Source organism: Gnatocerus cornutus, chromosome 6 (genome assembly GCF_029298725.1).
Source record: "Gnatocerus cornutus isolate USDA-ARS CGAHR chromosome 6, icGnaCorn1.1, whole genome shotgun sequence".
Classification (NCBI taxonomy): domain Eukaryota; kingdom Metazoa; phylum Arthropoda; class Insecta; order Coleoptera; family Tenebrionidae; genus Gnatocerus; species Gnatocerus cornutus.
Genome location: NC_142238.1, coordinates 11,154,089 through 11,181,126, shown reverse-complemented (window position 1 = coordinate 11,181,126; position 27,038 = coordinate 11,154,089). Strand labels below are relative to the sequence as shown.

Below are 27,038 nucleotides of genomic sequence, written 5' to 3'. Positions count from 1 at the left end.
TTGACGAGACTGATAGTAACTAAATCGGTAGTTTCCGTTTCTAATGTTAAAACTTTAATTTCAAAAATTCAAATTTGGCTAAAATTTCACTTTGGGCGAAAAAAAATGAAACAAATTAATAGTTTCTACATTGTGAGGTATCAATTGGATTCTCAACACTTCCTTTAAGTAAGTCTTAAGTAAAAAAATAAATAGATTTGACAGAAAAAAAAACAATTTGATTTACGCCAATCGCCAAGTAGCCTCACTCCTATATATAAAAAATCTAAGGTAATTTAATTTTTATGTCTTATAAAATAACTTTAGACAGTTAATTAATGATTATTATTAATTTACTCCTCTCTTTAACAAGTATAAATTAGGTTCAACGAAAATTCACAACAGTTGCGAGCAAATTATTTTGGAGGTCATTTTTTGCCATTTTAAAAATTTGAGTGTAGTCTATGCTTTACTGTCGATTTGACATATAAAACTCAAGCAATGTTGTCAAAAGTGACAGTAATAACGAACTAAATAAAGGATGCTTTAGATTTTATAGCAATCAAATGACTTTGAGGTCCAAAATAATTTAGCTACAATTTTTTCGTACATTTTTATGTGTGCTTTAACCTTTTTTTATGTATAGTTCTGATTTGGTCTAAACATTTTTTTCCATTTGCAAATTTGCAAATTTAAAGCACATTTAGTTTTGCGAGCAATAAATTTTAGACGTCATGGTAATAGTTTGATAATAAAAAATTATTGGTTGTCACAGCGTATAAAATATTGTAACCCACTTTGACCGGTTTAATTAGAAATGAAAAACAAAAAATATGTTATTAGTCAATTATATCGTTCGCTTGATACATCAAAATTATAATTTAAATAGTTCTGCGTTTGTAACAAAGTAAGAGAGGAAAAACTGTCGGTGAAGATATTATAATAAGATATTAATTAAGAACAGACATTTGTTCACAATTTCAACGGCTATTTAATCACAATCTTTTAAGAGTAACAATTAAAAATTAGTAAAGGATGACGTTAATAATTTGGCAAAAATTGCGTTATATAATATACTAATTTTTGCGTCATTCTTAAAACTCTCTTAAAAAACTGTTTGCCTGTTGTAAAACAAAATAAACACCACCAATTGTTCTCTCAGCAAATATACAGGGTCCGGCAACACTTGTGTCCACCCCCAAAATCGTCTTAAATTTTAAAGTTACAATTTTGAAAATTTGCATACACTCATAGTTGACAAAGCTCTAGAAGCTGACGCCAAAATTTATTTTTTACCACGGTTTGGTTGGCGTCGCGACGCCTAAGAAGTATAATTTTTAGCGATTTTTGAGTTTTTGCGAAAATATTCGCGAATTCAATTTTTTTTCAACATAACTGTGATACAAATATCTGAGTTTTTATTTTAGTCCTAATGCAAATTGTGTTTAAAATTTGCGAAAAAAACGCTGTTTTATCAAGTTAGTTTTCAAAATTATGACAGCGCAGCGGCATACTACGTTTACACCAAAATTTCACAAGTCACTTCATTCACTCTTATAAAGGTTAATTTTGATTAACACGGGCATGTTACACTTTATGGACACAAGAAATCATGAATTAACATCGACAAGACGACAATTTCACCAAGTAAGACTTTTGTTACAATCTAAAGCGAACCAAAGAATAGATGTCATTTGTGACACAAGATGTTGACAGATGGGTGTAAACGTAGTTCCCAATTTTGACGTAATGAAAATGGAAACTAACTTGATAAAACTGCATTTTTTTCTCAAATTTTGAAGACAATTTGCATTGAATCTAAAATAACAACTGAGATATTTTTAACACATTTATATTGAAAAAAAAATAAATTAGGGGTTGATATTACAAACCCTCACAATTAACTAAAAATTACATTTTTAAGGCGTCGCGACGCCAAAGCTATCAGTGATAAAAAACAAATTTTTCCGTCAGCTTCTAGAGCTTTGTCAACTGTGAGCGTGTGCAAATTTTCAAAATTTTATCTTTAAAATGAAAGACGATTTTGGGGGTGGACACAAGTGTTGCCGGACCCTGTATAAATATTTATCATAACAACGCACAAAATGACGCTGTTATAATTACAAAATTCACTTATCATTGTCTGTCTCCTGTGGTCAAAAAAATAAAGTCCATCAATCTCTAACTAACCCCTTTCTGCACATTTCACCCCTTGAAAACTACTGTTTGCTAAGAAAAATTAAATGCGCCATAAATCATTTCTGTGAACGAAAATTAAGAAATCGTAAATTACGAATAAACAAAACAGTCCTATATCAATACACATGCGAACCGTTCCAGTGGCCGGAGTGATTGTCTTGACTTAGCGCCTTTCAGGCCCCGCCCCCTATCAATAACTCTGAAAAGACAGAAGATGGGAGCTTTCGAGAGTTGGAGTGAGACGAAACTCCTGAAAACATGACATATGCACGCATGCTCTTTGAATTACAGGCGGGGGCGTGACCGAGCTCCCAAACTTTCAGTGTCGTTTCAGATAAGAGGTGGATAGAGACGGTGCTTTCGGAGGAAAAGCGAAATAGAAAAGGATAAAAGTGAAATGCCCGAATATTGCCGATCGGCCTAGCATTCGGCAGAGGTCCATAGGTAGCCCTATGATGATATATAGAGTAGACGACTTATGGTTAAACCGCGTTGGGAAGTGGCCCAGATTACAGAGACTTTGCAGTATCAAGTCCTAACCCGATATCTGTACGGCCGCTAAGCGCTTAAGACTTTTTAATACTTTCATAGGATTTCGTGAAAACCGCCCTGCATTTGCAGTGGCAGTGATTTGTAAGATATTAACGGCGCGGACAACCGGTTTCATGACAAGGATTTTCGAGTGGATGATCGTGGATTTATTTATGTTTTTCCGGTGTTTTATTGAGATTTTCGGTGACGGGATAGTGCGGAGAGGACTGTGATAGATTTGTGATTCCAACAACTTTCTGGACACGAGGATTCTAACAGGTGCGTTTAGTATGTTATTCCTGCAACTCACAATCCTGCTAGAGCCACACTAATGCAAAATCCCAAAAAATACGATTCTGTGTTGTTGTTTTGTTTGCTATAAATTTAGGCCTAATATCTCTAGTGATAAATTGGCAACTTATCTCACCCACATGAGTGAAATATTTATTTAGTGAATATCTCAAGCTTGGTTGCAACAGTTTCTCTCTCCACGCTCTAAATTGTTAGCATAAGTAAGCAGTTTTCTGAAAAAGTAGATTCTATTGGCTCTAAGCTGAAAGCAGATTCGTTTGGCGTCGCTTCAAAGTTGTTTAAATTTTCCAATAGAAAGGGTTTGTTTTAATTGAAGGAAAGGCAAAAACAACGATTTTCTCTTAAATGGAATGCGAAGTTTAAAGTCAGTTGCTTCATGAAAATTCCAGTTTTTGCAAAGTTTCAATTAGAATTTCCCGACGGATTCCGTTATCTCATTCACACAACCTGTCATAGCGCAAATGGGCAAAACTTTATGACCACCGTTTTGTCATAATTTGTAGTTACCTAATTAATTGCTGATTTGCTGATCATGGATTTCTAAATTAGATCATGAAAATCGTCATGCTCTAAATAACACGCTAATAGTGCGACCGTGCGATTTATTGAATTCAAAGAATGTTTTCACGGTGAATTTTATGAATCTATAAAATTTAATTTTTTGGCTGATTTATGGGCAGCTCTTTAAATACATACTTCTATTTATGTAGTGAAATTAAATTAATGCTTTTTAAATAGGCACAGCTTAACGGCTGATAATAATTTTGAAAAAGTCATAATTGATTTATTTTAGAGTTGTCCTTGCATCTATTGCTAAATTTTTATTTTTTTTTTGTACCTCGATTCGTTTATAAGTAATAATTTATAAGCCAAAATTAAATCAGTTTATAATAATGAAATTAGTCCTCTATATTTGCTGTAATAAAATGAAAAAAAAACCTGCAAAAGGGTCAAGGTTTCTTTTTTACACCTGAAATACGATTTTCTAGAGAAATGGGACTTTTTTATTTAATTTAGTGTACTGTGTAGGACAATATTCTTCAGAGGCAACAATTTTGAAGTAAATCGATGAATGCAAAAACGATCAATGAGGGTTCGGAATCCCCCAAATCTGCGCCTTTAATAGATTTCCCGGTTAAAACCGATGGCCAAGCTGCAAAACCCGCGGGATATGTAGAAAGCAAACGGTAAGTCCAGGAATCCGGTTCGATCAGTCCTGCTCACGGCAAAGCTCCGAACTTAAGCCAAAAGCATCCGACTTAAGTCGTTTCGACTCCACTTAATAACAATAATATTTCAGTAGGCTTCCACCAGTCCGGTCAATTACGGTCGCTAATGACGAAATAAATACCGTCAAGTGATTGGAGCTTGTCGTTGTATCAAATTAGTGGGGTAGCGACGAGAGAGGGGATGAAAAGCACGGGCTTAGTAGCCGCAAAGCTCTCAGACCGATGCCGACTCCGTCGCGACGCTCACTTGATCCGGTCTAAACCTGGCCAAAGCTGTTTTTAAGCTCCGTACCTTTTTTCATGGACTTAACCGACTTTTGGTCTTTGTTCACGTCGCACCTGGATTTACTTACGATCTTTTAAGTGATCCCGGCACTGAGTGATTTTGTAACTGATTTGTGCATCTTTAGCGAGATTTGCGGGTATTAATTTCAGGATTTTTTGCGGGAAAGTGACGCGGTTTCTACGAAAACCAAAAATTTGAGATACACACACTCTTGCGTGGAAGGTAATGTTGGCTTTTTATAAACTTTATGAAACTAGTGCGGACAGCTTCATCGAAAGCTCCGGCGAAGCTCGCATAAATTTCTTGTTATAGCTGCATCTAAAGTTCTAACACTTGGCTTGTATCTCTGATCTTAACTTAGTTAACTTTACGTTATATATGTATATTTATATTATTATAAATAATAATTCTAAGACATACCAAGTTGCTGTACATTTTTTTGTAGCGGATAAAGAGCTTTCTGAGAAATGAAATTTACTATCACTTTCACAGCTGATACCATTGGAAACGTGACTATATTGGCGGTGAACTGCACTTTAGAGTTCATCTGTTATCAGGTGTTAAATGTTCAATATTAGTTCACAAATAGAGAGATTTTTTCACGTCTATACTTCTATTTTTCATAATTAAATTATTTATTCAAAAAGTGTTTATTACCCTATTATTAGATTAGTAACAAAAGATCTGACATCCTGCTGTAGTTGTAAAATATAATCATTTGCAAATAGAGACAGTCAAAGTCACTAATTTTTTTTTCTCTTTGTTGTTATTTGTAACCACACTGAATTCCTGTTGCTATTATAAAACATAAACTGCATGTAGTTTACATTCTGATGTTAAGTCTTTATAAAAATCTAATCTTAGAGAAAATTCAACTCAACTTTTTTATTGTGACTTGGTAGCATTTATAGATTTAGAAAATCCTCTAATCTAAATCCCCAACAAAAACCGTATTTAAAATAAAATTAATTGACACTAATTCAGTTTAATAAAATAACAATAAATTTGAATGGATTTGTGTTGTAATACGGAAATCCAAAAGTAATCTTTAAAATATGTACATGATTTAGCAGCAATTTTATCTCATGCTGTATAATGCAAGTCGTTTTAAAAGCTTACTTGTTATATTGCCTTATATTTTTATATGAGAATTTGCTTATTAAACATGTGTTCTTACATAATTGATAAATTATACAAAAATAAATAACCACAGAGATTTAAATCACCTGCTGAGAAATAAGCGATAAATTTCTCAAAAACAAGGTCTGTTTTCCTAGTTAGGTATATATTTCCATTTTATTATCTCTCCTTAATCACACTGTATGTATAATAATATTTTTTTAATTAATTTCAGGTGTACTCCCCTAATCACTCAAAAATGGTGTGCGCATAACCGCTCTTCCACTCAAAAGACATTTTTTCGCGCGCGTATTGAAATTGAGATTTCCCAAATGGAGCGTATGGAATCGCTGTCTGACCCATCACTATGCCTCCAAGATTTGGTAACGGGAGTAACGACGTCATCTTCAAATTCTGACATGCATGGAGTGCACCACCTCCATGACTCCGTCAGTTCTGCAGTTTCTGTGAGTTCCGCAATAACCGGAATTATGAGTGGGTCTTCGGCATCGGTTTTGGGACACCATGTGACGTCACATGAACCAACACATCATCATGGAGTTGTTCCACATACACCGTCCCTCCATCACGAACCGTTGGAGAAGCTAAAACGTGGTGAGTCGTACTAGAGTAAAAAGGAGTTGTGGTACTTTTACTTCACAGCAGGAAAAGTAAAGAAAGGAAATTTTAATTAGCGACTCGAGACTTTATTCTCGTTTTCTTAACATAACTTGCCATCTCTACTAACTTTTATTGGCATGAGTTGTAAAGTGTTAATAATTAATAAACAAGATAAAATTGTATCAACGTCTCCTCCTTATCTCATCTTAATTACTGTTATTACATTTGTAATTATTTGATTAGATCAATTAAATTAAAGAAATTTCAAATTACAGGCGTGATTCGTATTAAGACTATGCAGACTTTCGTGGTCCTTCTAAAACCGATAAAAATATCAATTTAAAAGACCAATAAATTTCACAACATTATCTTCAATTTTCTTTGTCTCGTACAAATTTATGGATTCTAATTATCGATAAATAATTTATCAATTACCCACAAGATTAAATTTTATCGGTAATAAATTTTATAGCCAACAGGAGCGGTGATATTTTTCTTTAGTGCTAAGTGCATATCATAAAATGTGTAACCGCTTTCCTATTTATTGTACACAATGTTGAAATAATCACTAATCATAACTAAAGTGTTCAAAACTTGCAATGTTGAATAAATTCCACTTGAGCATCTTCGGAATGTCGCCTGTTACTTTCCAATTACCTTATCTCAACGGAGATAACTCGTGTGATTGTGTAATTTTATTAAAATCAGAGATAATTTAATAGAATGTCCGGTGGCAGCAACAAGGAGATGTTGCGCCGCCGTCGTTTGGCGACGGACGCCTTTATAATTCGCATTAGGTGGCCATTACCTCGATACCCGGATCATCCGGTATTACCTTTAAGCCCGCAGTTAATGAATCAGACACCTTCGTCTCTTCATCTATTATATGTTTACTGATTCTCTTGAAGCAGAATTTGTTTCTTCTTCATAATCGTTCGCCGAAATTTAAATTGATTTATCAAGTTCTTGTCTTGGCGAGATTAAGATAATTGACTAATTTTGGCCAAGACGTCCAGAATCAATGACATTTATCTCAAGTCTAACATGAAGTTAATTGTGTAGAATATTATCATGTGACATTTGTCTTATGCAAATATTGTAGATTACCATGTTCTACGACTACCATGAGTTATGAATTTATCAGTTTGCATATAGGTGTTACTGGTCTTATCTTAATGCATTTTATCTATGCTAAACGTGTATGGAAAATATTAAAATGTTGTTGAGTACAAGCAGATACATCAATAAAATTGTTAACTTACAACGCCACATTTAAAACACTCAATTTCTCTTTCTAGCTTTTTTTGTAAAAGTTTTAGAACCAATTTACAGAAACTTAGTTGAATCTTCAATTTCGATTATACAGGGTCCGGCAACATGTGTTCCCTCCCAAAATGGTCTTCAATTTTATAAATAAAATTTTAAAAATTTGCATCCGCTCATAGTTGACAAAAAAAAATTGTGTTTTTTTTGGCGTTGCGTCGCCTAAGACGTATATTTTTTCGCGATTTTTGAGTTTTCGTGAAAATACTCGCAAATTCTATTTTTTTTAACATGACTGTGAAACAAATATTTGAGTTTTTAGTTTAAATCTAACGCAGATTGTTTTGAAAATTTAGGAAAAAACGCTGTTTTATCAAGTTAGTGTTCAAAATTATAACGGCGCAGTTTACATCAAATTTTCACAAGTCCCTTCATTCACTCGTATGAAGGTCAAATGTGACTAACTCGGACGTGTTGCACTTTTTGGACATCAGAAATCGTTAATTGACATCGACAAAGCGACAATTTCACGAAGTAAGACTTTTGTTACAATTTAAAATTAATTTTTTTCTCAAATTTTGAATACAATTTGCATTAATTCTAGAATGACAACTGAGATATTCTTTACACTTTTATATTGAAAAAAAAACCTAGCGGTTGTTTTCACAAACTCTCACAATTAGCTAAAAGTTACAATTTTAAGGCGTCGCGACGCCAAAACTATGGGTAATAAAAAACAAATTTTTGCGTCAGCTTCTGGAGCTTTGTCAACTATTAAGCGTATGCAAATTTTCAGAATTTTATCTTTGAAATTAAAGACGATTTTGGGAGTGGACACTAGTGTTGCCAAACCATGTATACTTAACATCATATTAAAGTGACATGTGATCGTTTTCCGCCAATCAAATGTCAGCAATCGTCAAATTTGTTGCAAGATTAACTTAATTTCAATTAAATTATTGTGTAAACCGGCCCATAAGGTTTGTAAAGTTAACCAATAAAAAGTCGAAAAACTATTATCATTTTATTTCATTATATGATAAAAATATTTATCTAAACTGAAACGTGATTGGTAACTTTTATTTTCTTCCACGGTTTACAAGAAACGCTTTAGAAAATCGTTATTTGTTCCACTAGGGTGGAAAATATTCTTTTGGAAATGCTAGAAAAATAAAGTTTGAACAGCCGAAGCATTTTCCTGGCGTGTTAAACATAAAAGTTTAGTTATTTATTGATTTTTGGTTTGAATTTAAAACGTCATTCACTCATTTAGAGAATTTTTAACAGTTGAGAAATAGGTTTGTAGGACCGCTTTCAAATCGAACAAATGAAAAATAATTTAAATTTTAGAATTTCGTGCTTCTGTAAATTTTTGCCGTTACTTTACTCAATCAGTTTACTTTTGTTATTTTGAAAATTATTGATTTGCACAACGGCACACGAGTTAACAAAGTTGGCATTTATGCAGTGATACCAACTACCAAAATAAAACTATGTATTTTAAATGTCAAGTTTGACGTTTGCATATTTTTTCTCTATTTGAAGCTTTAAATTAACAAACAATTGCTGGCCTAGTCCTTATATTCTGAATTTCCTCAAATCCGTTTCAGTTAAACTCTAATTACAATTTTTCAAAATTCAAAGACAACGAAGTAACCTTTAAAACTGAGGAAAATATTTTGATAAGACTTAAATACATTTCTGAAAATGCATTCTGAAAGTGCATGCCAACAACCTCAATTTTTGTTTTTTGTAGTGAAAAGAACCGTAATTGAGTATTAATTTATTATTATCACGTTCCACAAGAACGGTAATCAAATTCGTGTTTGACTTTATTATCCTGGAAATTAATAAAAAATTTATGACACTAATATATTTTCTACCGATATATTTACTCATAACCAGAGACTGACAATGCCGTTCCTGCATGGAAATCAATTAGAACGATAATATTAACCGACTATCGTTCTCTTTTTATTTTCATAGAAACATATCTCCCCAGTTCTTAAATTATTTTGTCTCTATTTTATCGAGCTAGATATCCTAAAAGCATGAAGAAGCTGAGTGTACAAGGAATGCACAATTTGATTTGGACACATTTAAAATCATAATAATTATTCATAATCTTCCCCAAGTGTAGCACCTTGCCCTACGTCTCACCCGTAAACAATAGCCATTAATTTCCACCCATTGATGATAAGCGAGCGCCCTTTTGGCAACTAATTCATGCGTGTTCCACACAAAACATTCAATACTCTGATGGCTCTTTTATAAGTATCGTCGATCAATCAAATCGTAGCCGTTTTTCCCTTGAAAAAACCGATGGCGAACGATCCGTTTGTCTGTAGTTAGGGGAAGGCGGTTATAATAGCTCCAGCGAGTTGGAATAATTCGCTAATCTAGCACGAGGTGGGGGCGGCTGTCATAACCGCACACATCGACACTTGTTCAAATTCTCATGCACTTCTTCATTTCGGCAAACATTCTACTCCATTGAATTCCCGCTAATCGAAAAAATGCAAAACGAAAAGAAAATAAATCAAAAGAGCTTTCTTAAAACGGACTGATCCTGGATAATCTTCGATGCGCTATCAAGTTTTATACCATAATTCCCAAGCATAATTTTAATGATCCCCTTAATCCAAAGTATTACACTTGTAAGCTCAATCTAAGAGGAATTAATGCTTGGCAAATTTCTTGTCACGCCTTCAAAACATTGTCATTTGCTAACTTTAGCGAGGATAGGTAGATTTCAATCGTTTTGTTGACTTTTCAGGCGGAGCAAGCGCACAGGGTCGCTACTAATTGATTCATCTTTTATCTTTTATCAAAGCAAAAGTGTGGAAGTCGGCAGGAAGCGACGGGGACGATTAACCAAATATAAAAAAACTTGTCTTTGGCGCAGTCAGGTACTTCTAAAAAACTAACCTGCACCAATCCGTCCAGCCCACATTTAATAAATTTATTACAAAATTCAACCGCCCTTTATCTGTTTCTGTCATCATATATAAACGCATATGAAACGAGATATTTCCGAGATCCCTGGGATTACTAAAAACAGCCAGAACACGAATTTTTTCCAAAGGGCAATTTGTTACGCAAAATAGTCGTACGCCCAATTAAGAACAAAGTATCAGATTTCCTCCAAGACAGTGTCACACTCCGTTTACTTTCCAACAGACACTATCTGTCACATTAATAAAAGTAAGAGACTCTTTTATTACTCCAAATAAACCACGTCACCACATCTACCTTTTTATTGATAAATAGTAATCACGATGTGCTATAAAGATTATTGTTACAGTTTTATTTGTCTGGCGCCAAAAGTGGGAATTTTCACACTAATTTCGTCCCCAAAACCGAGTAAATAAGTCACATCTGTCGATACATTTGAATGAAAGGGTGAACGTGACTTGGGGAATTAATCCCCTATTAACTAAAGTTCAATTTTTATTAACCCTCCGTTATCGCGTCCAAACAAATAAATTACTTAGCCCAGTTCCATTAAAAACGAGTTTACTTCTGACTACAAAAGGACCTCTCCAGGGATAAGGAAGTGAGGATTATCCTGGCTAACCCGGCCATATGCGAGTGAATTTGGAATGGTATTACCATCCCGCGATAAAGCAAGGGTTGGTAGAGTTGGAAACGAACAACGGATAAGTTTTTGTCCCGTTTTATCCCAAGCCTTTAAACGAAGAGAAAAAAGGAAACGTGCGTTCACGAAGAGAAACATGTCTTTTGTACCTTCACTTTATATTCCCTTAGAGGTAATTAGTAATTTCGTAGGAAGTAGATTGAGGACATGGACTAAATATGAACGTGTTTAAATCAGCGGCGCCGCGGGGATGATCTCTTTGTAATAATTTTAATTATTTGCTCGGATTAATTATTATAATTATGTTATTATTGAATTACCTACAGTTCCACAAGTGATTTATTTATTTAATTTAAATAATTCTTCTATAACGAAATGTAAAAAATCTTAATGGTCTGTTTCAACAATTGCACACTTTTTTTTAAATCAGATTGTGTATTAATTACGAACTATTTCTGGGTCTAGCAAGTAATTTATCTTTTCGGTCAACGAGAGTTATTTATAGTTTAAAATTTTTATCTCAATAATCTAACTTCCTCCGCACTGTATAACTTTCCGCTGTTAAATTTTCCAAAATAATTTATGAAACCAACATCTGACACTTCTTTTTCTTCTGACGATATTAAAAAAAGCGTCGGGATGGCGCGACGTATCCTCCATTTTTTCCGGGATTGTTAAACACTCACACGCGGGGCTTTAAAACACTAATAACGTCACGTTTTACAGACGGCGGCGGCACACCTGACACCGTTCCTGGGGTTGATTGCTGCAGGCGAAGGGGCGGTGGAGGGTTGGGGGTTGATTCCCGCCGTCACTCTCGCGACACGTCCACTAAGCCCTTAATCTGGCCTTCCTTTCGGATTTTAGGAAGTCATTTATCAGTCACATATTAGACCGCCAGGTGGCACGCCCATAAACTAACACTTCTGAAGCGGGATCTCGGGATTACGACAAGATTACCGTTGTTTACTATACACTTTGTGACAATTCCATACAAAATATACAAGATTATTATTGCATCCGAGAGTTAACGGCGATTAGAAGTGGGAAAAATTGAAGCAATGTAGAGAAATTCAGTTTCATCTTGTTCCAGTAAATTGTTTATCATTTTTCTGAGTTTTTAGTCTTGTCGTTGAAATTTTTGGCTAAAAATCTATTCTCTGACAGAAACAAATGTGGACGAAAATTCTGTAACCATTCTACCACCTGTTTAAAGTACAGTTACGTGCGTGTGTCTTACGATAATTTTTATTTATTTAAATTTTCATAAAAATACATTATTTACATTGTGCACACGAGTTGTGGTATTGTTCCTACTATTTGCTCTACGTAAATTTTGTGAAATACTTAGTCTTCAAATAGTCGATGTTTGTTCTTTTAACTAAACATTGTAAACGCTCAGGAATATCTACACTAAATATTGTTATTTGAATAATTTTCTTAACAACCTAATTTTTTGTCAGTTTGTTTCTCTTATTTGCTCATTTTATTGCAGTCTAACCAAGCATTATTTGAATAATAATGTCAGATAAAATCTAGACACTGAGTGTTTTCGACAAGGCTTTGCAAAATAAAAATTACATACAATGGAGGTAAATGAAAAATTCGAAGTCGTGATGTTTTCGTCACTTTCTGCCTAAAATATGATATCTTGTTACATGTTTAATATTTGCTCAGTGGTCTTTGGCGCCTCAAGACAATTATTTGTACAACAACCTCTCATTATTAAAGTGTTAAAATGTCTTATCTTGTAAATATAACACTATTAGGAAACTATTTTTGTAAAAAAAGAACTCAAATGCGTTTCGCACCACCACAAAGCTTTAAATTTAAAATCTGCATTTAATGTAAGCGTGAAAATCAGTTCTTGGTACATTTTTAAAAACCGCAGCGTCTAAACATTCACGTCTTGGCGACTGTGTTTTCAACAATCTATTTATAAGATAATATAACAATTAAAATGCATCCAGGTCTAACGTCCTCAAGTTTAATATAATGATGATAAAACTAATTGTAGCAGTTAAAATGGATTTATAGAGCATACCTGCACTCACTTAAAACTTTGTTACGTTGTTAGTTCGGTAGGAAGTGCTGTAGATACTTCATATCGATAAAAGTAAATTGTTTGCTTATTCCTGCTGTAGATTTTTAGCTCGCTTTAGCTCTATTTGTTTATAGAATCCAAGCTATATGTAAAGATTAGCGACGATTAACTCTTGATTGTTTTGGCTTACTATTAACGCTACTTTATATATAATTTATCAAGAGGACGAGTTCCACTCCCATGACTAATGGAGCTAATTCATAAATTTAGGCAGTGTGAATTTGGTAAATCCACACCTGAAACTTCCTCACTTTTATCATTTTAAAATATTTGAAAGTGTGTAATTTTTATAATTCTATAAATTGATTAGATTGTTGTACGGAATTAGAACGGAATGAAAGTTTAAATATACAAAAAATGTCGAAAATTGTGGTTATCAACTCGCTATTTGTGTGTTCCAAATAAATCATGCTCGTAAAACCGTCAGTAAACAGAAGGTAGTCGATGTATCTTCCAACATGTGTTAACTTTGGAACGCATAGGAAAAACTCTTGTCTGGTGACAGGCCGGTTAGCACCAATTAGTGTGGGAGGGGCTTGACAGTAAATTATTTTCACCGAATTTTCAGAGCGTGTACTCATTCTTGGAAATAATGAAAACAGAGTTAAAAAATAGTTAGGAAAGATACAGAGTGAAGCACTTATTTCCTGATAATGTATAATAATCACTCGTTATCTGCTCCACAGCATTGTCCATTACCTTATCTGATAAAATTTCATTGAAAAGTTACAATACACAAAGGAACGACTCCAATGGGACCTTTTGCTTGTAAAAAATTTGCAAGATCACCTCGACGCAAAACCACGACTCCTCTTAATCCAAAAAATGTCTTCTGCTAGCCAAAACAAACAACCATTGTGTCTAATATACATCTCAAGCCTGGAACTGTACAAATTTATCTCTGAACTTGTCGCTTTTCCGCCGCATAAATCCTCTCTGTTTATGAACCAAAACTATGTCCACCACAGTTTAGTTTCATTGCGATGAATATTATACTTCTATTACCAATTTTTAAACATCATATGTCTCAAAAGAAGTAAAATATTTTTCATGGATCTTCCCTTAAGTTAGTTTCGTAAAAACAGCGAGCAACGTGGTATTACATTGCAGTTTGGGCCGAGACCGGGGATTTCCGAGATGCCCATTCCGGGATGTCAGGATCCAATACCATGGACCACCCCCAACTGTCTTTTCCTACCGCCGCTAGGAACAGTCGAACGAGAGATCGGAAAGGTAATATTCTATTTTTTTATAACTTGTAATTTATTTCAGTCATTTCGTATTTCTCTGGATCGATAAATTTTTCTAGCGATAAATTCACAAACTTAATAAATATGAAAATGGACGTAAAAATGGGAATAAGTTGTCGAAGAGTCTCATTCAACCGCACTGCTACTATAAACAAAGATTATTTTTGAATCCGGGGGCTTAGATGTAATTACGGAAAATTTATTAGGAAAGCATGTGTTTCGGGATAAATCTGCGGCATTTTGTTGTGTTTTTTGTAGGCAGATAGTAACGATGGATACAGACGTTTTCTTACAACTCGCGTTTGAAGACCCACAATGTACAAAAATTTTTAAATGCATATGATGTTTAAAAATAACTTCAAAAATTGCTGTTTTTTGTGATTTTATTTTAGTTTTTTCGAATTCAGAGTAATTTAAAATACGGGATGTGATTTGAATGCATTTGCAGGTGGTTTAATCGCGGACGTAACAGTTTGTTGGAATAAAAATCGTTATCACAAGTAAAGCAATTCATGTTATCAGAAAAAACAATATCAGCCATCAGATATCTTTATTAACTTAATTTCAAAACCAATGCACTCAGACAGCTTTTTATATCGCTATCAACGTGTCATAATGATTAGAGGTAAATTGAGCTGGTCTACTGTAGAATATTTGACAGGTGAAGATGTCGGCAAACGCCAATCGCAAAGCTGTCAATTCCAATATGATTGATGGAGGCGGTGCGAACTCAAAGAAAGTGTATTTTTTACTATCTGTAGTTACATTTTCATCTTATCTCAAACATTGACGTACAATCCAAACAATTCCAACACTAGTTATTCTGTTTAGGAGACCATCATGTTGGAAATCGAAACCTGCACTAAAATAAACAAATTTGCGGATGCAGCCAATAAAATTCGAATCAAATATCTAATGTTGAGTGCTTTTCCATCGTACCAAAAGAAGCAAAAATAATTGCGAAATCTTTCGATCAGGTTTTCTGGCACTTTCCGAGGCTTAGCGGCTGAATTTTTAATCAGCTTCTCAAACAGGAACCGTTTTAGATCGCTGTATTACGCGACGCGGATATTTTTTCCCTTTATTTTGCGAGCTGAGCCCTTCAATTTTTAGGTTTATTTAAGCTAAGTAAGAAGGGATTACGCCTTATTTTATGAGTTACAGATCACGTATTTTATACATTGTAATTACCAATCTGGCTTAAAAAAGGTTGAAAAATTCATTATACGGGAATCAAGAGGCGGCTCGCTGCTAATTTAAAACAGCACTAGGTTTAAATTTAAATGGATTTTACACGCACTACACGTGTAAGAATTAGGGAGAACCTTATTGGAAATATGATTGTAGTAAAAAGTACACGGACATTGTATTAACACTTTTCCAACACTTTTTTCTTTAAAGTCATTGCCAGCAATTTCATCTTCCACTTGACTAATCCTCAAGTGTCACTAATTATTTAAAGCCCATCCCAAAATAACTAAGCTGTCTTTCCTTAGTGCACATCAAGAACTGGGATTAACTGAAATATAGTAACGTTCCATTCCATCGCTTCGTTTTCATTTTATTTTCTTAACATGAAAATTCTGTGTTTCAGGTAGCCGATCATTGACGGACCCTATTAAAACCGAATCTGGCGTAGGTGTAGATTCAACGGATGGAGACGATGGAAAAAATGACAAGAAAACTAAAAGACAAAGGAGACAAAGAACGCATTTTACCAGTCAGCAATTACAAGAGCTTGAAGCTACTTTTGCTCGTAATCGGTATCCAGATATGAGCACCAGGGAGGAAATTGCGATGTGGACGACTTTAACGGAAGCGAGAGTGAGGGTGAGTAGAATTTTGATATATAAAACAGATGGTGAAGAGATGTTGACCGGTGGGTGGGAATTATGGGATGCACTTGTATGTAGGCAGGGAACCGAAGGCGGTATTTATGAAGGGCCTGCTGGTGGTTTTTAAACTTTAAAAAACCAAAAGTTTAAACTCAATCATTTATTTAATCAGAACTGTCCAATATTCACGACGATCATTATTAAAAAAAATCTTCTTTTTACTAGAGATGAAGAAGCTGGGGTTGGTAGTTTTTCCAAGTAGCTCTCTAAGGGAGTATGGTTCCTTATCCAATACAAATACTTACTTGGTAATCTCGGTGTACACGCCGGGGTGCGATAGATTAAGACATTCTTTTCTATAAGAAACCACTCCCAGCTAATAAAAATAAAATAAACTGACCAAGCAAAATCAGAAAAAAATATGTAGTACATATCTTAGTCTGGTGGTCTTCTGGATGAACTGTTTGTAAATTTTCTTCTTTTTTCTTATTTTCTTTCATCAACTGCTATAGTAATTTTTCTAATTTTTCAATAAACCCTCTAGATTTACTCACTGGATGGTGTTTCCCATACTTCAATTTTTTTTACATTTTGAAGAACTAATTTTGACAGTCAACACTGCGAATGGCTGAAAATTTGAGTAGTCATGCTTCAGCGTTTTGACAATTATTTGCGATGTTTTAATGACAAAAAAATGGCTGGTAATTCTTATACGACGAAAATTAGAACGGTTCGATTCTCATTAAAAAAACAAAATTTTACGTTTTATATTTTAATTTGTAACATCTATTCAAATATTCCAAGCAATATCACGAGCACAATTAGAAAACTAAGCAGAGATAACTCTCTCTTTTCTGCTAGAGATAATAAAGGATCAGGGGTTGTTACTTGTTTCCCGAAGCTTACGGGTTTATACTTTTTAGGAGAAATATTGTTCTGTATCCAATTTAAATACTTGGCGACTTCAGTATACACGCCAGGGTAAAAAGGATCGGCACAAGCCTCTCCAAAAGAAACTATTCCAGCTAGCAGGCCAAAACAGATTAAAGGACCTCCAGAGTCACCCTGTAAATCTCAAATCAAATAATATACACTTATAAATAGTCGTGCTTCATTACTTGGCAAGAATCCTTTCCAGGAGCGGCTGCACAAATCGCTTTCTGACCAATAGAACTTCCTCCTTTTTGATACTTGTATATTGTGTCGCATTTATTCCATTCTACTATAGCAATTTCTGCGTACATAAGATCGTTGATCATTGTTCTTTTCTGCCTATTTTATTAAAAAAGCACTAAATTGTTTTTCTATACTTACTCCAGGAGTATCGCTCCCAAATCCAGACACAATACATTTTCCTTTGCTAGTTAATGTTGCTTTAAGTTTAACTGGTCTAACATTATCAGTCCAAGCTCCAACCCCAATAGCTAGCTGAACAAATCAAATATACATAGTCCTAGGCTAAAGTTGGTAGATTTTACTCACTTTTAAAAGCGCTATGTCATTATATGTAGTCTTCAGTCCGTAATTCTGATGGACAATGACAGATTCAACATTTTTACGCAATTCCGGAGGATAATCCAAATCTAAAACTCCAACAACCACAAATAACCTCCAAGCTGGTATTTTACCATCATCATCAAAGCAGCAATGTGCCGCTGTTAAAATAAACCTTCTATGAATTATTGTCCCTCCACAATATTCACCAATCAAACCAAACCACTCCAAACTTGTTGATTTCTTGCAAAGTACGGCCTAAAAATAATATCAAAGCTATAACAAAATTGAAAAAATCAAAATCCAAAATCTGGCACCTGATACGCAAACTGAGACATGTTCGTAACTTTGATACCATTGATGATTCTAGTTCCAATTGATACATTAGTTTCATTGTTAGCTTCTATTAAAACAGATCCTGTAAAAACATCTCTTAATAATAGCCTTGTTGTTTATAAACAGACCAAGCAAAATCAGAAGAAAACAGTACATGATATCTTAGCTGTATAGTTTTTTGGAAGAGCTGCTTGTTTATTAACAACACTTCTAATACCGAGGATTATGCTACTGAGCTTTCCTCAATTAATAAATCACTTGCTATAGATTTCTACAAAAAAAAGTTCTCTTCTGGTTTCTACGCTCGACTAATTGAGTGGAATCATTCTTTCTTTACATTTATTTACATTTTGACAAACAATACTGTCAGAAAATTAGAGAATATAATTATCCAAAGACGTTCTGATCTTTCGCTAAATTTTGTAGGAATTTTGTTTAGTGAAACTGGATTGGAAAATATTGACTATTTGCAATGTTTTAATGGTTACAAAATGGTTGGTTATCCTTAAACGACAAAAATACAGTAAAAACGGCAAATTTTACAATTCATTATTTAATATGAATATTCATTCAAATATTCTATACAAAACCACGAACATAATTGGCAAAAATACTTTAATAACATTTGCATCTCTGCTAGAGACGATGAAGAAGAATCAGTCGCTTGCTAAAGCCATCATTGGAGAAATATCGTGCTGTATCCAGTCCAAATATTTGGCGACCTCAGTACATACACCAGGAAGCAATGTTTTACTTTCACTACATTTTATATTATAAGAAACCACCCCAACTAATTGATTAGAACAGATCAAAGGTTCTCCAAGATCAGCCTAAAAATCTCAAATTAAAAATGCACTCGTAAATGATATGGTACCATATTGTACAAAAAAAGCAGCCTCAGCGTTTATACAAATCACTTTAGAGCCAATAGTAGTAACAAGAAGTTCACTCTTCCGGTAAATTCTGTCGCACTTTTCCCAATTTTCTAAAGAAGTTTTTGTTTCAAAAAATCCGTTGTTGAATGTAAATAGCTGCTTAATTTGTTAAAAAGGTATTAGAAACGTTTATCTGTGCTTACCATGCTTTCATATCCAGTCAAAATACAGTGCCCTTTGATAGTTGAGGTTCTTTTAAGCTTAATCGGTTTTACGACATCTGACCAAACTCCAACTCCAGTAGATAGCTGAATAAACAATAAACCTTCAGTCCAAGCAAAGGCTATTTCAAAATCGTCAGATTTGACTTACTTTTATCAGGGCTATGTTATCATAAAGTGGTAACCAAAATTTGTAATTGTTATGAACAATTACAGATTCTACGTCTTTAATTTGGCCAGGAGGAGAATCAAACACATCTTTATTTCCAACAAGCACTAAAAGCTGAGAAGCTGGTATTAAATAATTGTGTTCTCTACCTTGAAAGCAGCACCCTGCCGCTGTTAAAATAAACCTCCTATGAATTATTGTACCACCACATAATCCCCCACCATCGGGCCGACCTAGTCTTTTCTTGGAAATGAGAGCCTAAATTGGACATCAACATTATAAAAAAAATGTGGGAAGGTTTTTACCATATGTGGAATTTGTGATCTGTTAAGTTGGAGCTGAGGGACTAGCGCATTATTTTTAAACTGACTAAGCAAAATCAGAAAAAATAAAACATGCTGTCTTAAACCTGTGTTTAGGCAATAAGCTGTTAGCTTTGTTGTATGTCAACACCCCTTTAATATTATCAAAAATTGCAATTAATTTTACCTAAAATAAGATTAAAAGGAAAATATTATCTTCAAAACCTTACTTGACTTAGGTACTCGCTGAATTTCTGACGTTTATCATCAAAAGTCGTCATAAAAATCAAAGGCCTACTCAATAGTAGTTATTTCAGATACTAAAAAAGTGAATCTTTATTGCAAGGAAAACGAGGTGTTTTAAAGGCCACAAGCATAATTAGAAAAAAATACATTGATAACATTCGCCTTTTAGCTAGAGATGATGGGAATCAGTCTTTAGCTAAATACATTTTGGGAGCAACATGGGAGTGTATCCAGTTCAAATATTGTGCGACCTCGGTATATAAACCAGGAAACGAACTTTTATCATATGTCATTTTACAAGAAAGCATCCCAACTAACAGGTGACAACAGATCAAAGGCTCTCCAATATCACCCTGCAAACCTCAAATTAAAAATGCATTTCTAAATGATATGAGGTGACTTGTGGTAAGATCCAACGCGGAAGTAAGACAGGTTACAGCCCAAAGAGGACAGCAACAGAGTTGCACTGTTGAAATCTTTGGCAGTTACCCTCTTGACTCTGCTATTCTACCGGAACGTTCTTTGCATCAGAATTAATATTTTGTTGTCTTTTTGTTTTGCACAGATAAATTCTAACTTGTCCCAGAAAGCAATAACAAAAACCTTCTATTTATTTTATGAGCTATGATCAAAAGTACTTAAAAATACATTCGAAATTCAATGAAATCCCCACATTTGAGCATGTAGAATTGGTTAGTTCGGAAACGTTCCGTTCTTTGCTTCTTTTCCTTCAGATTAGATTTATATAAATGGGTTCATAATATTAGAAACTTAAGTAACCTTTGTACATATCAAAGTTATCATTGCTAAATTTAGTTAAAATTGATCTATATTTCTATTCAATAGAGACTGAAAATTATCAACTAGTTTAAATTACGTTCGAAATTACTCCAACTCATCATATTGTATTATTATACCTGACTTATTATTATCGTCTGCACAAATCACTTTAGAGCCAATAGTATTAACAAAAAGTCCAGTCATTTGGTAAATTTTGTCGCATTTTTCCCAATCCACTATAGAAAGTTTTGCGGATAAGAGTTGCTTATTAAATGAAGATACATGGTCATTCTATTAGAAAGGTTTTAGAACGGTATTAAAACGGTTTTCCATGCTTACGTTATACCGTTGGCTAGTGAATCTAGTCAAAATACACTGTCCTTTGGTAGTTTCGGTTGTTTTAAGCTTAATTGGTTTTATGATATCTGTCCAAGCTTCAATTCCATAATATAGCTTAACAAACAGAATACCTATCGTCCAAGCACAGAATATTTCAAAATTGGTAAAATGTACTTACTTTTATCAGCGCTATGTTATCGTATAGTGGTAACCAATACTTGTAATTCTTATAAACAATTACAGCTTCAACGTCTTTAATGTGTTCCGGAGGAAGATCAAACAAATCTTCATTTCTAATAAGCACATAAAGCTGATCGGCTGGTATTAAATAATTGTGGCCTTTCCCTTGATAGCAGCACCATGCCGCTGTTAAAATAAACTTCCTATGAATTATTACTCCTCCACAAGATGCCCCAACTTCGGGCCGACTTAGTCTCTTCTCGCAAATGAGAACCTAAATTTGTCATCCCAATTATAAAAAAATGTGAGAAGTCTTTTACTTGACATAAAAACTCGGATCTCTGCGGAACTTTGACTTCTCTAATGATTCTCAATTCAGATACATTAAAGGTGTCATTGTTAGCGTTTGTTAAGATAGATCCTGAAAAGAACAACAATTTTTTTTAAAAATTAGTGCATTATTTATAAACTGACCAAGCAACATCGGAAGGAAACAGTACATGATGTTTTAGCTGTATAGTTTTTTGGAAGAGCTGCTTGCTTATTAACAACACTTCTAATACCGAGGATTATGTTACTGAGCTTTCCTCAATTAATAAATCACTTGCTATAGATTTCTTCAAAAAAGGAATGGAAAAATGTTATCTTATGGTTTCTACGCCCGATTAATTGAGTGGAATCATTCTTTCTTTACATTTATTTACATTTTGACAAACAATACTGTCAGAAAATTAGAGAATATAATTCTCCAAAGACGTTCTGATCGCTAAATTTTGTAGTAATATTGTTTAGTGAGACTGGATTGAAAAATATTGACTATTTGCAATGTCTTAATGATTACAAAATGGTTGGTTATCCTTAAACGACAAAAATACAGTAAAAACGGCAAATTTTACAATTCATTATTTAATATGAATATTCATTCAAATATTCTATACAAAACCACGAGCATAATTGGCAAAAATACCTTAATAACATTTGCATCTCTGCTAGAGACGATGAAGGAGAATCAGTCGCTTGCTAAAGCCATCATTGGAGAAATATGGTATTGTATCCAGTCCAAATATTTAGCGACCTCAGTACATATACCAGGGAACAAAGCTTTACTTTGACTACATTTTGTTTTATAAGAAACCACACCAACTAATTGGTTAGAACAGATCAAAGGCCCTCCAAGGTCAAACTGCAAATCTCAAATTAAAAATGCACTCGTAAATTATATGGTACCATATTGTACATTACAAGAAGCCTCGGCGTCTAAACAAATCACTTTAGAGCCAATAGTAGTAACAAGAAGTTCACTCTTCCGGTAAATTCTGTCGCATTTTTCCCAATTTTCTAAAGAAGTTTTTGTTTCAAAAAATCCGTTGTTGAATGTAAATAGCTGCTTAATTTGTTAAAAAGGTATTAGAAACGTTTTTCTATGCTTACCATGCTTTTATATCCAGGCACAATACACTGCCCTTTGATAGTTGAGGTTCTTTTAAGCTTAATCGGTTTTACGACATCTGACCAAACTCCAACTCCAGTAGATAGCTGAACAAACAATAAACCTACAGTCCAAGCAAAGGCTATTTCAAAATCGTCAGATTTGACTTACTTTTATTAGGGCTATGTTATCATAAAGTGGTAACCAAAATTTGTAATTGTTATGAACAATTACAGATTCTACGTCTTTAATTTGGTTAGGTGGAGAATCAAACACTTTATTTCCAACAAGTACTAAAAGCTGAGAGGCTGGTATTAAATAATTGTGTTCTCTACCTTCAAAGCAGCACCCTGCCGCTGTTAAAATAAACCTTCTATGAATTATTATGCCATCACATAATCCCCCACCATCGGGTCGACCTAGTTTTTTCTCGGAAATAAGAGCCTAAATTGGACATCAAAATTATAAAAAAAATATGGGAAGGTTTTCACCATATATGGAATTTGTGATCTGTTAGATTGGAATTGAGTGAAAAGCGCATTATTTTCAAACTGACTAAGCAAAATCAGAAAAAAATAAAACATGCTGTCTTAAACCTGTGCTTAGGCAATAAGCTTTGTTGTATGTCAACACCAAGTACCACTTTAATATTATCAAAAATTGCAATTAATTTTACCTAAAATGAGATTAAAAGAAAAATATTATCTTCAAAACCTTACTTGACTTAGGTACTCGCTGAATTTCTGACATTTATCATCAAAAGTCGTCATAAAAGTCAAAGGCCTACTCAATAGTAGTTATTTCAGATACAAGTTTAAAAAGTTAATCTTTATTGAGAAAAAATACATTGATAACATTTGCCTTTCAGCTAGAGATGATGAAGGGAGATCAGTCTTTTGCTAAATACATTTTGGGAGCAACATGGGAGTGTATCCAGTTCAAATATTGTGCGACCTCGGTATATAAACCAGGAAACGAACTTTTATCATATGTCATTTTATAAGAAAGCATCCCAACTAACAGGTGATAACAGATCAAAGGCTCTCCAATATCACCCTGCAAATCTCAAATTAAAAATGCATTTCTAAATGATATGAGGTGACTTGTGGTAAGATCGAACGCGGGGTAAGACAGGTTACAGCCCAAAGCAGACAGCAACAGAGTTGCACTGTTGAAATTATTTTTGGCAGTTACCCTCTTGACTGCTATTCTACCGGAACGTTCTTTGCATCAGAATTAATATTTTGTTGTCTTTTTGTTTTGTTCGGAAACGTTCCGTTCTTTGCTTCATTTCCTTCAGATTAGATTTATATAAATAGGTTCATAATATCAGAAACTTAAGTAACCTTTGTACATATCAAAGTTATCATTGCCAAATTTAGTTAAAATTGATCTATATTTCTATTCAATAGAGACTGAGAATTCTCAACTAGTCTAAATTACGTTCGAACTTACTCCAACTTATCTTATTGTATTATTATTATTAGACATGCCTTATTATTATCGCCTGCACAAATCACTTTAGAGCCAATAGTATTAACAAAAAGTCCAGCCTTTTGGTAAATTTTGTCGCATTTGTCCCAATCAACTATAGAAAGTTCTGCGGATAAGAGTTGCTTATTAAATGAAGATACATGGTCATTCTGTTATAAAGATTTTAAAATGGTATTAGAACGGTTTTCCATGCTTACATTATACCGTTGGCTAGTGAATCCAGTCAAAATACACTGCCCTTTGGTAGTTTCGGTTGTTTTAAGCTTAATTGGTTTTACGACATCTGTCCAAGCTTCAATTCCATAATAGAGCTTAACAAACAGAATATACCTACCGTCCAAGCACAGAATATTTCAGAATTGGTGAAATTTACTTACTTTTATCAGCGCTATGTTATCATATAGTGGTAACCAATACTTGTAATTCTTATGAACAATTACAGCTTCAACGTCTTTAATTTGATCCGGAGGAAGATCAAACAAATCTTCATTTCCAATAAGCACATAAAGCTGATCGGCTGGTATTAAATAATTGTGGCCTTTCCCTTGATAGCAGCACCCTGCCGCTGTTAAAATAAACTTCCTATGAATTATTACTCCTCCACAAGATGCCCCACCTTCGGGCCGACTTAGTCTCTTCTCGCAAATGAGAGCCTAAATTTGACATCAAAATTATAAAAAAATGTGAGAAGTCTTTTACTTGATATGAAAACTTGGATCTCTGCGTGTCATTGTTGGCGTCTATTAATATAGATCCTGAAAAGAATAACATTTTTTTTTAAATAGTGCATTATTTATAAACTGACCAAGCAAAATGAGAAGAAAATAGAACATTCTGTCTTAAAACTGTGTCTATTCAATAAACTGTTATCTTTATTGTATGTAAAATACCAAGTAGCACTTTAATATTATTGAATGCTGCAGTTAATTTTACCTAAAATAAAAATTAAAGAAAAATATTATCTTCAGAGACCTTACTCGACTCACTCGCTGAATTTCTGACATTTATCATCAACTGTCATCAACATTCATCATAAAAATCTAAAGTGATCTAAAGCCTACTCAATAATTAATAAATTATTTTAATCATTCACTCTGGTGAGAAATCTCACTTGAGATCCATTCAACTTGATGTATTTACATAAAAACTAAAAGTTTACGTTCCATAGTTTATTATACACATACAACTCTACAAATAGAGCAATTTAATACTGCACTTATCTAAAAATTGTGACTAATGGTACAATCATAATAAGAATCAGTAACAGTGACGAAACTCGTTGCTCCACTGCAGACGTATCATCCGGGGAAGTTGAATCTGGGCTAGGAGTTGTGATTGAACTGCTAGTACGAGGGTAATTCCAAAAATTTTGAGAATAAAAAAAACAGAACAAGTTAGATCAAAACTGTTTATTACAGCTTTTCGAAACAGGCTTCTTGAGCTTCTATACAAGAGTGCATGCGTTTGAACCAATTCCTAAAGCATCCAGCTCATGCCTCTTGGGGTAGCGCGCTAACTTTGTCCTGGAATGCTTTCATCGCGTCATCAGGACACTGAAACGATCGGTTTCGGAGTCATAGGTGTATACCCAGGTTTCATCATCTGTAACAATCTCTGATCCACGATTGGAAGTGCCATCTTCAAAACGATCCGGTATGTAGCGGCACCAATCTACGCGCGCGTCCTTTTGCTCCTGCCTCAGCTGGTGTGCCACCCAACGCAATGCAATTTTTTTACTCGCAGGTGTTGGTGCAAAATGCTGTCCAACGCTGCCGATCTAATGTTTAAGATGTGCTAAATCTCGCACAAGCGATTCGACGGTTATTCACTATTAGTTCCTCCACAGCATTAACGTTTTCTGGAGTAATTGCTGTTGAAGGTCGGCCGCTTCTTTCTTCATCCGTCAATGTTACACGTCCACGCCGAAATTCACCATACCAGCGGTAAGCCGTTGCTTTGGAAGGACTTTCATCCCCAAATGCCCCTTTCAATTTTTCAAGGCACCGTTCCTCCTTTATGCCGACTTTGAAGTCGTACAGGATTATCGCCCAGAAATGTTCTCTGGTCAGTTTCATTTTTATCACTGATTCGCGCTTCTATTATAGACTAAAGGGTTAGAGGAGGTGAGTGAAATTTTTGTGGTATAGTCACCAATAGTCGTCTGTTATTGTCATGAAAACAGATAACTTCCCACCCTTCTTGTTTTTTCTATTCTCAAAACTTTTGGAATGACCTATGTACTATCAGTACTCAACGTAACATTTTCTTGTTGCTCAGTGCTATATTCATAATAGATATGAAAATCTATCCATTCCAAAAATTTGGCAACCTCTGTATACACGCCAGGATATCCTGCTTCAGCACATCCTTGCCCATAAGAAACCACTCCAGCTAATTGTTTAGAACAGACCAAAGGTCCTCCAGAGTCACCCTGTAAATTTCAAATTAAATGCTTCTAAAAACTATCCTGCTATATTACTTGGCAAGAATCTTTTTGACCAATTCCTGCACAGATCACTGCATTACCAATAGTAGAGTTGTATAATGCCTCATATGCTGCGTTGCATATTTCCCAATCAACTATAGGAACTTCCACGTACATAAGTCGATTGTGCATCGCAACAAGACTCTGCTCATGCAATTAAAGTAAATGGATTAGATTTTTTTCAAAACTTACAGTCGAGATTGTTCCAAATCCAGACACGATACACTCTCCATCTAAAGTTGGATCAGTTTTAAGATTAATAGGATGAATATCACTAGTCCAAGCACCAAATCCGCCCGATACCTGTACAAAATATAATAGCTAAAAAGTACTCAAAATTAGTAGAAATTGTTTACTTCCAG

At 34.2% G+C, this 27,038-nt stretch overlaps 1 protein-coding gene across 3 annotated transcripts in view; it reads left to right on the top strand.

Annotated features, from left to right (window-relative positions):
* The first annotated feature begins 2,653 nt into the window (after positions 1–2,653).
* Positions 2,654–27,038, top strand: part of Ptx1 (pituitary homeobox homolog Ptx1) — a 31,961-nt gene continuing 7,576 nt past the window's right edge. The window contains exons 1-4 of one of the 3 annotated variants that reach the window (XM_088038324.1): positions 2,654–2,988; positions 5,891–6,267; positions 14,352–14,474; positions 16,086–16,321. In XM_088038324.1, coding sequence (XP_087894450.1) covers positions 5,988–6,267; positions 14,352–14,474; positions 16,086–16,321 — 639 coding nt within the window. In that variant the 5' untranslated portion in view covers positions 2,654–2,988; positions 5,891–5,987. Of the gene's footprint in view, positions 2,989–4,577; positions 4,759–5,890; positions 6,271–14,351; positions 14,475–16,085; positions 16,322–27,038 lie in introns of those variants that run through there. The other 2 variants (XM_088038322.1, XM_088038323.1) reach the window with 2 other exon arrangements.